Genomic DNA, 12,500 nt, shown 5'->3' with positions numbered 1-12,500 from the left:
GTTTCTCAATCTCGGAATCATCTTGGTCACTCTACGCTGGATCCTTTCCAGTTTTTCAATGTCTTTTCTGTAATATGGTGACCAGAACTGCACACAGTATTCAAGCTGAGGACGCACCAATGAGTTATATAAAGTAAGGATAACTTTTTCTGATTTAAATTCAAAGGTTCTTCCAATGAACCCAACTAATTTATTTGCATTCTTTACTGCTTCTGTGCAGTGTTTGCTCGGCTTGAGATCTTTAGACACCACAACACCAAGATCTTTTTCATTCTCAGCACTTTCCAGAGGTACATTACTCATTACGTATTTTGCTTGTACATTGTTACTTCCAATGTGTAAGACTTTACACTTTTCTATATTGAATTTCATTTGCCATTTTTCTGCCCAGCGTGTCAGTTTATTTAAGTCACACTGTAGTTCTTGCCATTGTGACGTTGATGTAACTTTGCTCATTATTTTGGTGTCGTCCGCGAATTTGCTTATTTTACAAGTGATTCCTTCATCAATATCATTAATATAAACAATGAAAAGAACTGGTCCTAATACAGAGCCTTGAGGAACACCACTTTTCACATTGTGCCACTCTGATTCTTTTCCATTTATAACAACTCGTTGCTTTCTGTCAGAGAGCCAGTCTTCCAGCCATTTCAGGGTATTTCCAGCTATGCCGTGAGCTTTTACTTTGCTGATTAGCCTCTTGTGAGGGACAGTGTCGAAAGCTTTCTGGAAATCAAGATAAATAACATCCACTGCTTTTGTCTCGTCATACGAGTTAAAAACTTCATAAAAGAAGTCTAGTAGGTTTGTTAAGCAGGATCTCTTGTTTCTGAAACCATGTTGTGAATCCTTCATGATCTTATTTTCTTCTAAAAATTTGACAATCTTATCTCTGATTATCGTTTCCATCAGCTTGCACACTACTGAAGTAAGGCTGATTGGTCTGTAATTAGCTGGGAGTGATTTATTTCCTTTCTTGAAAATGGGCGTGACATTTGCTAGCTTCCACTCCTGGGGACTTTCCTGCTTGTAAAGTTTTATTGAATATAATCGTGAGTGGTTTCACGAGCTCATTTTTCGCTTCTTTGAGAAGCCTGGGTGATATCTTGTCTGGTCCAGGCGTTTTGTTTACGTTCATGCTGTTCATGACTGTGAGGATTTCATTTTCTGTAACTATGAAGTCAGGCAGTGTTTTGCCTTGTGCCTGAGGCTCTGGCATGGGCAGACTATTTTGGACATCTTCAGTCGTGAAGACTGTTGAGAAGAATCTATTTAGGACGTTTGCCATTTCAGCTTCGTTATCTATTTGGTTTCCGTTTTCTGTTATGAGTGGACCAATTGTTGAGGCTAAGACTCTTTTGGATTTTACATAACTGTGAAATTCCTTTGGGTTGGTTTTACAGGAGTTTGCGATCTGAGCTTCTACAGATTTTTTGCTGCTTTTTATCAACTTTTTTGCTTTTCTACGCAATCTGTCATGCTCTAATTTATCATTATTATGCTGTGTTAATTTGTATTTGTTGTATGCTTCTTTCTTTGCTAGAAGACAGCTTTTAATTTCATTATTCCACCATTTCGGTTTGGTGTTTAGTAGTTTCCTTCTGTTTCTTAGTGGTATACACATCTTAGCTGTATCATTTATCTTTTCAGCAAACACCTCCCATGTCTTATCTACATCTGGTGTTTCCAGCAGTATATTCCAGTCAATGGATGCAAGCTGCATACGGAGTCTTGTGTAGTTTGCACGCCGATAGTCTGGCACTTTTTCTTTACTTTCATTCACTTTTCCTTTGTCAAAATTTATGGTGAATTTTAAGGTGCGATGATCGCTGGAACTGAATTCTGGTCCAATTTCCACATTTTCAATAGTATTCTCATCATTTGTTAGAACGATATCAAGGATATTGTTTCCTCTTGTCGGATGCTTGATGTGTTGGTGGAGGGAGCTTTCAAGCATGCTATTATACAGCTGCTGGCCAGCGTGAGCTGTCAGTGGTTCGCCCCACCTTGTGACTGGAAGGTTAAAATCTCCCATAATTATGCAATTGTTTACGCAGCAAATGTCCGCGATTTGTTCATACAATTGTTCGTCTGTGGCGGGTGACTGGGCTGGAGGACGATAGACGAGACCTAATGATATTCTTCGGGATTTATTTTCTATATGAATGAAATTGACATCTATGTTTGCAATGGTTGAAGTTGGCATCACACGAGCACGAAGATTACTTTTAACGTAAAACATTACACCGCCCCCTGTACGGTGAGATCTTTCGCTACTAAAAATGTTATAGCCATCAAGTGAGTATTCTGCGAGGTAATCTCTGTGTGTTGTATTAATCCAAGTTTCTGTGATGCCGATGATGTCATAGTTTTCTTGATGTATAAGAGCTTGGAGCTCATTAAATTTATTTCGTAAACTACGGGCATTGAAATAGCAAGCTCTGATCTTGCCTGAATCTGAAGATGAACTTCAGATTCAGGCAAGATCAGAGCTTGCTATAGGAGGAGGAGGAGGAGGAGGAGGAGGAGGAGGAAGAAGAAGAAGAAGAAGAAGAAGAAGAAGAAGAAGAAGAAGAAGAAGAAGAAGAAGAAGAAGAAGAAGAAGAAGAAGAAGAAGAAGAAGAAGAAGAAGAAGAAGAAGAAGAAGAAGAAGAAGAAGAAGAAGAAGAAGAAGATGATGATAATTTTGTTGTTGTTTTACTACTACTACTACTACTACTACTACTACTACTACTATTAGTACAACTGACGAAGATAGCAATGACAATTAGAAGCAGCAGCAGCAGTAGTAATAGCAGCGATAAACATGATACAAGTAATACCAATGCCTATAATGCTATCAACAACATTAATAATACGCTTAATTAGAAGGATATCAGGAACTATGCTGACTAATTACAGTCCACTTGGCTCTCCATCTCATCACTGTAGCCTAAGCTGATCCACGGCTCGGGTTTGAGGCTCCGGTGAATCTATAGCGTGTAAAAACAGAAACCTCGTGATCGCAGTGCTCTTAATGCCTTCAGTACTGGGACACATTTATACCTTGAGATTTGTGTACGATTAGATCATTTTATTGACATTAGGAAGGGTCTATGGAGGTCAGAAGGTTAATGGCCACAGTCTTCACTATTTCAAACTCCCACCTTAGTTTCTTAGTTAGTTATGGTCCTCAAGGGGATTAATCGCTGCTGTCTCCATCTATTGCTCATACTGGTGACTGGTGACTGGTGACTTGCTTTTTACTCTCCAATTAATAATAATAATAATAATAATAATAATAATAATAATAATGAGAATTTGTCTTGTGCTTGCCAAAGTATAAGAAAAGAAAATTTAAGAGTTTAAAAGTATTAACACTATCAGTTATATTTATACAATTCTTAGTCATGCTTAACCTAAAACATTAAAACATTGAAACATTAAAACATTATAACATTGCTGACAATTGGGTGTTTGTCTATTTTCATTTTTTATTTACTTATTTATTTTATTTTTATTTTTGTCCTATTTCTTCTCTCTCTTTATTTTTAGTGTAAGATTTCTAAATATACTTCACCCCTTCAGTACAATGAGCCGTTTTCATATTCTTTCTGCTTAGTATTTAATGATTTTATACAACTGCAGAAACTTGTGTGGTGATTAAAATAGTGAGAGTCTGGCCATTAATCTTCTGACCTCCATAAATCCTTCCTAATGTAAATAAAATCGTCTAACCATGCCTAAAACTCACGGTAAAAATGTCTCTCGGTAGTGAAAGGGTTTGCGTTGTCATTATTGTTGGTTTTGGGTAATGGTTTGTGAACGGGATGGGTTTTGTACTGTTTCTTATCTTTTGCCCTGTTTTAATTCTTTTTCTTCGTTTTATAATGGTTGATAAATGTACTCACTATATCACTGTTGTATCTCGTAGTGTTGATTTTGAGTGATAGTGATGTAGTGTTTCTCTTCCTTGCTGTTTTAGTTTTTCTCCTTTTTTTTCGTTTTACAGGTTGATAGTGGTTGATTAATGTAGTCACTGTTATCACTATTCTCTTTCTTAATGGTGAGTTTGATTTCCTTTTTTCTTTTTGTCTTCTCTTTATAATGGTTAATAATGGTTGATAAATGTAGTCACTGTGTTGTGTTCAGCTTCTGTACTTGTTTTTTTATACCATGTGGGCTTTTCACGGAAATTTTGTGGGCTAAAGGTTATATACTTGTTGTGGTACCTCCTATCTCAAAGCCCACCCGCTAGGAAACCGTTGCCCCGAGTGAGGAAGCCCAACCTACACTCGGACCGTGGACAGGATTCGAACCGTGTGCCTTTAATTTTCTTTTTATAATGGTTAATAATGGTTGAGTGTTGTTATCATCATTGCCTCTCTTAGTGTTGATTTTGTTTTAGTAATAGGGATGTGTTGTGTACTGTTTCTCTTCCTTTTTGCTGTTTTAATTCCTTTCTTCTTTTTTCGTTTTATAATGGTTAATGGTTGCTCACCGTTCTTATCAGTTTTGTCTCTCCAAGTTTTGAGTGTGATTTATTGATAAGGATGTGTTGTGTACTGCGTCTCTTCCTCTACGCTGTTTTAATTTTTCTTTTTCTTTTCGTTTTCGTTTTCCAGGTTGATAATGGGGTGCAGCGTTCTCTAAATGTTCCAGCGTCTTGTTTGCTGCTTTTGACAGACTCTAATGGAAGTTTACTTTTTCAAGCTATATTATTTTTACGGGGTGTTATAGTGATCGTTTAACAAGTTCTAATGCGAGTTATCAAAGTTCCCAGTGGTGTTATTTTTGTGATTCTAGTGATAGTCTAACAAATTCTGTTGGACATTGCTCTTAGTTTTCAAGTTTTTACACAGAAATATTAAGGAATGTGTCAATATTTCGTGTTTGAATACCACAACACCCTCACAAATGTACACTTACACGTGGAACTGAAGGGCGGCTCACTTCAGAAGGGGCAACTGGTCATGAAAAAAAAATAAATAAAAAAAGGCCCACTTAGTCGTCAGTTCCCCATAGAGATCCGATAGATTTAGCCACAAGAAAGGATAAATATCTTAAGACAGCCCCTCTAAAAAAATCAAGTCATTGGAAGTCGGAAATACTAGTTAAACCTCTCATAATAGAATCATTACAACGCGTTCGAGCCCCGCCACGTCCCCAGCTAGTCAGAAGCATTAACATTTCAGCGCCAGGAACACGAGAGAGCGGTATGAGGCTGTCATAACTTGAAAGCAAGGTAGGGCGGTGTTGCTGGCGTGAAATGGGCGTGGCACGACTGTCCCTGCGTGTTCCTGGTGACTAAGAGAGCATTGGGCTATGTTTGGGTGGGATGAGGCCTTGTCTGGATTGTAGTTAAAGATCATTGGGCGGTTTTTGGGCGGGTTTTAGTCTTGTACTGTGGTTAGGAAGTGAGTGAGGAGGCTGCGGGTTGTGTTGGAGTGCGTTGAACCTTGCGCCGGGAAGTTAATATTGTGAGAGGATGAAATGTTTGATGTTAGGGTGTGTTCCGGTGTATTCAGGGTGTGTTCAGGTGTGTTCGGTGAGTTTAGTGTGTGTTAAGGTAAGTAAGAATGAGGCTGGTGGTTTTGAGGAGGGAGAATGAAAGGGAGGGTGGTGAAGTGTGAAGGAAAGAATGTGAGAATGTGTTTTGAAGGTATAGGGGTAAGGGAGAGAGAGAGAGAGAGAGAGAGAGAGAGAGAGAGAGAGAGAGAGAGAGAGAGAGAGAGAGAGAGAGAGACGATCTGAACTGGAGAATCACTACCAGAGAATTACAGACCCAGACAAATGGAAATAAACACACACACACACACACACACACACACACACACACACACACACACACACACACACACACACACACACACACACACACAGGTACTAATTAAAGGACACATTTCATTGCCATTCCAGTCTTCGCCCGGATACCAAGCAGCGCCACACACACACACACACACACACACACACACACACACACACACACACACACACACACACACACACACACACACACACACACACACACACACACACACACACACACACACACACACAAACAGATTTCCTAACCCCCCCCATATTTCCAACCTATCTAGTCTCAGTCGACCTTCAGCTCAGTGCCAACGTCAGGGAGTGTCACGGCGCTGCGTCACTGTCCTATTGCAAACATCGGTCCAACATTTACCTCTTGAGTACCATGACGTGTTTCCATATTCATTGTGCTTACTATCTGGCGATTTTATACAGCTTTAGAAACTCATGTGGGGGATTAAAATAGTGGATTCTGGCCCTTAATCTTCTGAACTCCATAGACCTTTGCTAATGTCAATAAAATGGTTTAATCTTACACAAATCTCAAGGTAAAAATGTGTCCCAGTATTGAAAAGGTTAACTTTTTTTTTTTTTTCGATTGCAAACTAGTTAATTTTCGCCGCTCACTGCCAGGGACTGCGGGTGTACGTCTGTGTGTGTGTGTGTGTGTGTGTGTGTGTGTGTGTGTGTGTGTGTGTGGTTGGATGGGATGCCGTAAGCTTTTATTTCAGCGTATTAGATTACACGCTTTCTGGACTTTTAATATTTTCTCGCCAACTTATTTTCATTCACTGCACGGAGTTCCACGCTCTCTGATATTGATATCGAGAGAGAGAGAGAGAGAGAGAGAGAGAGAGAGAGAGAGAGAGAGAGAGAGAGAGATGAGACACGAGAGAATTTCAGTTCACGCACTTCCACTTTTGTATCAATAAATATGAAGTTACAGGCGAGCACAGTGCAAATAGGCGAAACTTTTCATTCATTTTCGTTCATTACCCCAGCGTGGCATTTAACGGTCAATAAATAGCCTTCCATTAGCATAAACCGCACGGGAGAATAGCGCCACGGCAAGAGTACCACGCCCCCGCCGTCCCCCGCCGCCCCTGAGCCTCCCCCGCTGCCCTAATGGCTCATAAGCTCTACTGACGGTGCTGAGAGCTCTTTTGACAGACCCACGCCGCTGGAATACCAATGCACCGCCTCCCGTTACCTCTCCTAGCGGCTCCATCTCTCCACTTCTCCACCTGGCTCTGACCTTCCGCCCACCTGTCTCTCTCACCTGCTTCACCTGTCCGTCTGTCTGTCTGTCTTCTCGTTCACTTAACTGCTTAGCTTGTCCTGCTTTCCCTGCTAGCTGTGAATCTTTAGGCTCTCGCTTTCATCCATACACATCACCACCACCATTAACATCCATATCATCACCCACGTACCTTCACCCACTTATCAGACCCCCAGTGCTTCCTCTCAACCTATCATATGCATCACCCACCTCACCCATCTCCTCCACCTCACACTTATTATTCTACCTCTCATCCACTCAACCTGCCCTCCATCACCTTTCCACACACACTTGCGCCGCACCACCTGTACGCACACTAAAGGTCCGTGGCCCTCTATCCACCGTTACTGCGTGTCCTGTGCTCTGTATCTTAGGCTTTATAGACGCGGGGATGCCCTGATTGCATTACCTCGCCCTGCACACGTCAGGCTACCAGGGAAAAAAGTTTGTCTCGAAGCAGGGGAGTGTGTCGGTATGCTGCTGGGAGAGAGGGAAAGGGAAAGGGCTTTGGTGTGTGGTGCTAGGTTTGGTCAGGTGTGTGTCAGTGTGTGTTATTGTGGCGTAAGTGTGGATTAGTGTGTGTCAGGGTGGTGTAGATTTGCAGGTATGTTAAGGCGGTACAGGTGTGTTAGGGCAAGTTCAGTTAAGGTCTACTTCGGGGTAGGTAAGGTAAAACTAGGTGTGTCTGGTAAGGTAAAGTTGGATTAGGTCAGATTCCTTTCGAGTTAAATTTGGTCACGTAAAGATTCAAGTTAAAGTAAGGTTAGATTTGGCGAGGCTAGGTCAGATAAGGTGAGGTGAGGCAAGGTTAGGTGAGGTTAGGTTAGATTAGGTCAGGTCAAGTTAAAGGAAAGGTAAACCACGATTAGGTAAAGTTGGGTAAGAAAAAATAGGTCATGCTAAGTTAGACAATCTCACTGGAGGAAAAGAGGAGGAAGAGGAAACGGAAGAGAAGATTAAATAAACTTGAATGAAGTGAGGAGAAGAGGAAAGGAGAGGAAAGATATGAACTGCAGTAAGGTAAAAGGTGGAGGAAGGGAGGGAGAGAAAGAATAGACCAGAGACATGGAAGAAAATATGATGTATGAAGACAGACTAAGCAAGATGAAATACACCCACGACACAACACAGCAGGACTACAAGGACAAGGCAACGAGGCCAAAGACACCAGGGCGTGAGGACAAGGCTGATGGCTGGGACTGGAACAGAAACAGGAACACAAATAAATAGCAACAGTCAGGCAAGTAAGAAAACTATAGAAACAAAAAATATGGACAAGAAAAAGACAAAAAGAACAGGAAGAGGAGATAAGGACACAAAAACAGAAACAGGAATACAGATAAATTGGAACACAGTCTGAGAAATGAGACAACAATATGGATAAAAAGAATAAGGATAAAAAAAGGGAGAAAAAAAAGAAGAAAAATGACAGACACAAAAACAGGAAGGGAAACAAACAGAAACAGGAGCACAAATAGATAGGAACAGTCAGGCAAATAAGACAATAGGGACACAAAATAGGGAAACGCAACAGGAAAAAAAATAACAGGAAGGGGAAAAATGACACACAAAAACAGGAAGGAAAACAGAAACAAACAGGAAGACAAATAAATAGGAACACAGTCAGGTAAAGGAGACAACAATTGAAAAAAACCGGAAACAAAACACAGGAAGAGGAAAAAAAAACGAAACACACAGAAACAGGAAGGAAAAAGATGCATGAATAGGAAACAGGAAGAAAGAGACAGTGAAAGAGAAAATAGGAATACAAAACAGGGACGAGAAACGGAACTGAAAAAAGGGAGGAAGAAGAAAAAAGAAAGGGAAAAGATACATAGATGGGAAAAAGAAACAGGTAGAGATAGAAAGAAACACAGAGACACACAAACAAGGAACAAGGAACAAGAAAAAAAGGACAAAGAAACAATGATAAGGGATGGAGACACAGAAACAGGAAGGGAAAAGATACAAAGATAGGAAATAGAAAGAGAAAGAGACGGAAAAAGAAGCAGAAAGACAGAGGCAAACAACGAACAAGGGACAAGGAACAAAGGACAATGTATAAGAATCAAGGACAAGAGGACAATGTACAAGAATCAAGAAACAAGGACAAGGGACGACAAGGAACAAGGAACAAGGACAAGTGACAAGAATCAAGAACAAGGAACAAGAATCAAGGACAAGGAACAAGAACAAAGGGCAAGAAACAAGGACAAAGGGCAAGAAACAAGAACAAAGGGCAAGAAACAAGGACAAAGGGCAAGAAACAAGAACAAGGAACAAAAATCAAGGACAAGGAACAAAAAACAAGGACAAGGAACAAAAAACAAAGACAAAGGGCAAGAATCAAGAACAAGGAACAAGAATCAAGGACAAGGGCAAGAAACAAGAACAAACAAGGAACAAAAAACAAGGAACAAAAAACAAGGACAAGGAACAAAAAACAAGGACAAAGGGCAAGAATCAAGGACAAAGGGCAAGAAACAAGAACAAAGGGCAAGAAACAAGAACAAAGGGCAAGAAACAAGGACAAAGGGCAAGAAGCAAGGACAAAGGGCAAGAAACAAGAACAAAGGGCAAGAAACAAGGACAAAGGGCAAGAAACGGACAAAGGGCAAGAAACAAGAACAAAGGGCAAGAAACAAGAACAAAGGGCAAGAAACAAGAACAAAGGGCAAGAAACAAGAACAAAGGGCAAGAAACAAGGACAAAGGGCAAGAAACAAGAACAAAGGGCAAGGAACAAGAAACAAGGAAAAAGTAACAATAAACAAGTACAAAGGGCAAGAAACAAGAACAAAGGACAAGAAACAAGAACAAAGGGCAAGAAACAAGGACAAAGGGCAAAAAACAAGAACAAAGGACAAGAAGCAAGGACAAAGGGCAAGAAACAAGAACAAAGGGCAAGAAACAAGGACAAAGGGCAAGAAACAAGAACAAAGGGCAAGAAACAAGAACAAAGGGCAAGAAGCAAGGACAAAGGGAAAAGAAACAAGAACAAAGGGCAAGAAACAAGGACAAAGGGCAAGAAACAAGGACAAAGGGCAAGAAACAAGAACAAAGGACAAGAAACAAGGACAAGGAACAAGAAACAAGGAAAAAGTAACAATAAACAAGGACAAAGGGCAATAAAAAGGACAAAGGGCAAGAAACAAGGACAAAGGGACAGTGGTAAAGGGCGCAGAATGAGAGCCGGCCACCTCATCCCTGCCGCGTGCATGATAGAGGGGGCAATAGAACCGTCCTCCACCAACAACTAATTTATGACGCCCGTGAAAAAGTTGCCTCGCTTGTCACGGCACCTGGCGCTTGGCTTGCCGCCCTTGCCGCCCCGGGGAGCACGTGTGGCCGGCGAGTGTGCGGAATAACTGTGGTGGTGGTAGTGGTAGTGGTGATGGTGATGGTGGTGGTGGTGGTGGTGGTGGTGGTGGTGGTGAAGCGAGACGAGGGGACACGACGGCAAAGTGGTAAGCCGCACACTGTAATTACGTACACACACACACACACACACGCACGCACACACACACACACACACACGCACGCACACACACACGCACGCACTTGTATTCACGCACGTATGCACACGGAAGGTTGCCATTTCTGTACACCATTTTTCCTGTAAATTTGAGAGAGAGAGAGAGAGAGAGAGAGAGAGAGAGAGAGAGAGAGAGAGAGAGAGAGAGTTGCCCAAAACTAAATTAACAGTTAGACTGACAAGTACATGACAATGTAAATAAATGAATAAATTGATAGACACACGGACAGACAGACAAACTTTTGGACAGACAGACAGACGAACAGAAATGAATAGATAAATAGATACATATAAAGATCTTCACACACACACACACACACACACACACACACACACACACACACACACACACACACACACACACACACCAACAAAAATATCACTCACACACACACACACACACACACACACACACACACACACACACACACACACACACACACACACACACACACACACACACACTCACCATAGGGCGGGGTCACCGGGCGCACTGCTGCAGGGGGAGGGACAGCAGCAGCAGCAGCAGCAGCATGAGGGGGCAGCAACACACCACCCTTGGGTCAGGCCGGGCCGCTGACGACCCTGCCTTGTGTACCGCAGCGGATTCTTCCCCTGGGGGCGAGAGGGACGGGGGGAGGGGTCAGTGGTTGGGGGGAGGCCATAAGGGAGATAGAAGCTCAAACACACTTTTATCCTATGCTGTTGAGGTTTTCTATTTATTTATTTATTTATTTTATTTATTTTTATTTATTTATTTATTTTTTTTTTTTTGTATATTCGTATAGATGAGTTTTTTCCCCTTTTATTTTTTTTCGTTTTATTTTTCCTCATATTTTTATTGACTTGTTTTAATGTCTTTTTTTTTCCTTCAATTTCTTATTATAATCTTCTTAGCCATTTATTTTTTTTTTTCACTGATCTCCTTTCGTGGATTTATTTCTATGGACGTTTTTTTTTTTTTTTTCAGTCAGTGTCCTTTGTTGCTTGTATACATTATTCTAATCCTCTTTATTATTTCAATCATTTATTTTTCACGTTAACATAAACCCTCTTGATTTCTATACATTTTTTTTCCTCCCTTTTATTAGTCTAAAATCTCTTAATTGCATCCCTTTTGTTCTCTCCTGTTCCTCTAATCTCTTTTTTTTTTTTTTTGACAACTCTTTCCTGTGCTCTTTTTAATCCTCTCTTAATTCCCTTACTTACTCCTTATTCCTCTACATTCCCTTCCTCATTCTTACAAACATCCTTCTCGTATCCTATAGCTCTTTACTCCAGCACACTCCTACCTTTCCATCTTATTCTTTTGACGCTGTATTTCCTCTCCTTTTGTCCTACTGGTCTTCTCTCCCTATCTGCCACTTTCCCTTTCCCACACTTCAGGTACCCAGCACGCCTCACACAACACCCCACACTCCCCACACTTCATCCCACACTCACAACACTTCACCCCACACACTCACTCACTGCAACACAGCAAAACTTACTTGATTCCTTCCAAATTCTCTTTCCTCGTCACAAAACTCACAGGAAACTTTCTCTGTCTGCCTGCTGCATCTCTTCTCTTCTCCCTACTCCTCTTCCTCTTCTTCCTCTTCTTCTTCTTCCTTTCGTTCTTTATCACTAACAGTTTTTGTTTTTTTTTTTATCTACTTATCTTTTTCTACATCCCTTCTCTACTTTCTACTTGTTCTCATTTACTTCTTCTTTTCATCTTTTCTCTCTATTTCCTTTCCCTACCGTTTTTTTTCGCATTCTTTTCTATATTTTTCCCTTCTTTCCTCATCGTTTTCATTACCTATTTTCTTTTTCTCCTCATCTATTCCTTTCTTCCTTTTCCTGCATTCAACACTTTTTGTCTCTTTCCTTTCCCCTAATTTCGTTTCAC

The 12,500-nt window shown here is 40.9% G+C and overlaps 1 protein-coding gene across 4 annotated transcripts in view; it reads right to left on the bottom strand.

Moving 5' to 3' along the window:
* Positions 1-12,500, bottom strand: part of LOC123509910 (kin of IRRE-like protein 1) — a 43,002-nt gene that overhangs the window by 12,167 nt on the left and 18,335 nt on the right. For all 4 annotated transcript variants that reach the window (XM_045264529.1, XM_045264531.1, XM_045264530.1 and 1 more), the window contains exon 6: positions 11,079-11,224. In XM_045264529.1, coding sequence (XP_045120464.1) covers positions 11,091-11,224 — 134 coding nt within the window. In that variant the 3' untranslated portion in view covers positions 11,079-11,090. The remainder of the gene's footprint in view (positions 1-11,078; positions 11,225-12,500) is intronic.

The sequence above is a fragment of the Portunus trituberculatus genome, chromosome 27 (assembly GCF_017591435.1).
Source record: "Portunus trituberculatus isolate SZX2019 chromosome 27, ASM1759143v1, whole genome shotgun sequence".
NCBI lineage: Eukaryota > Metazoa > Arthropoda > Malacostraca > Decapoda > Portunidae > Portunus > Portunus trituberculatus.
This window is presented reverse-complemented; position numbering and strand designations above follow the sequence as displayed.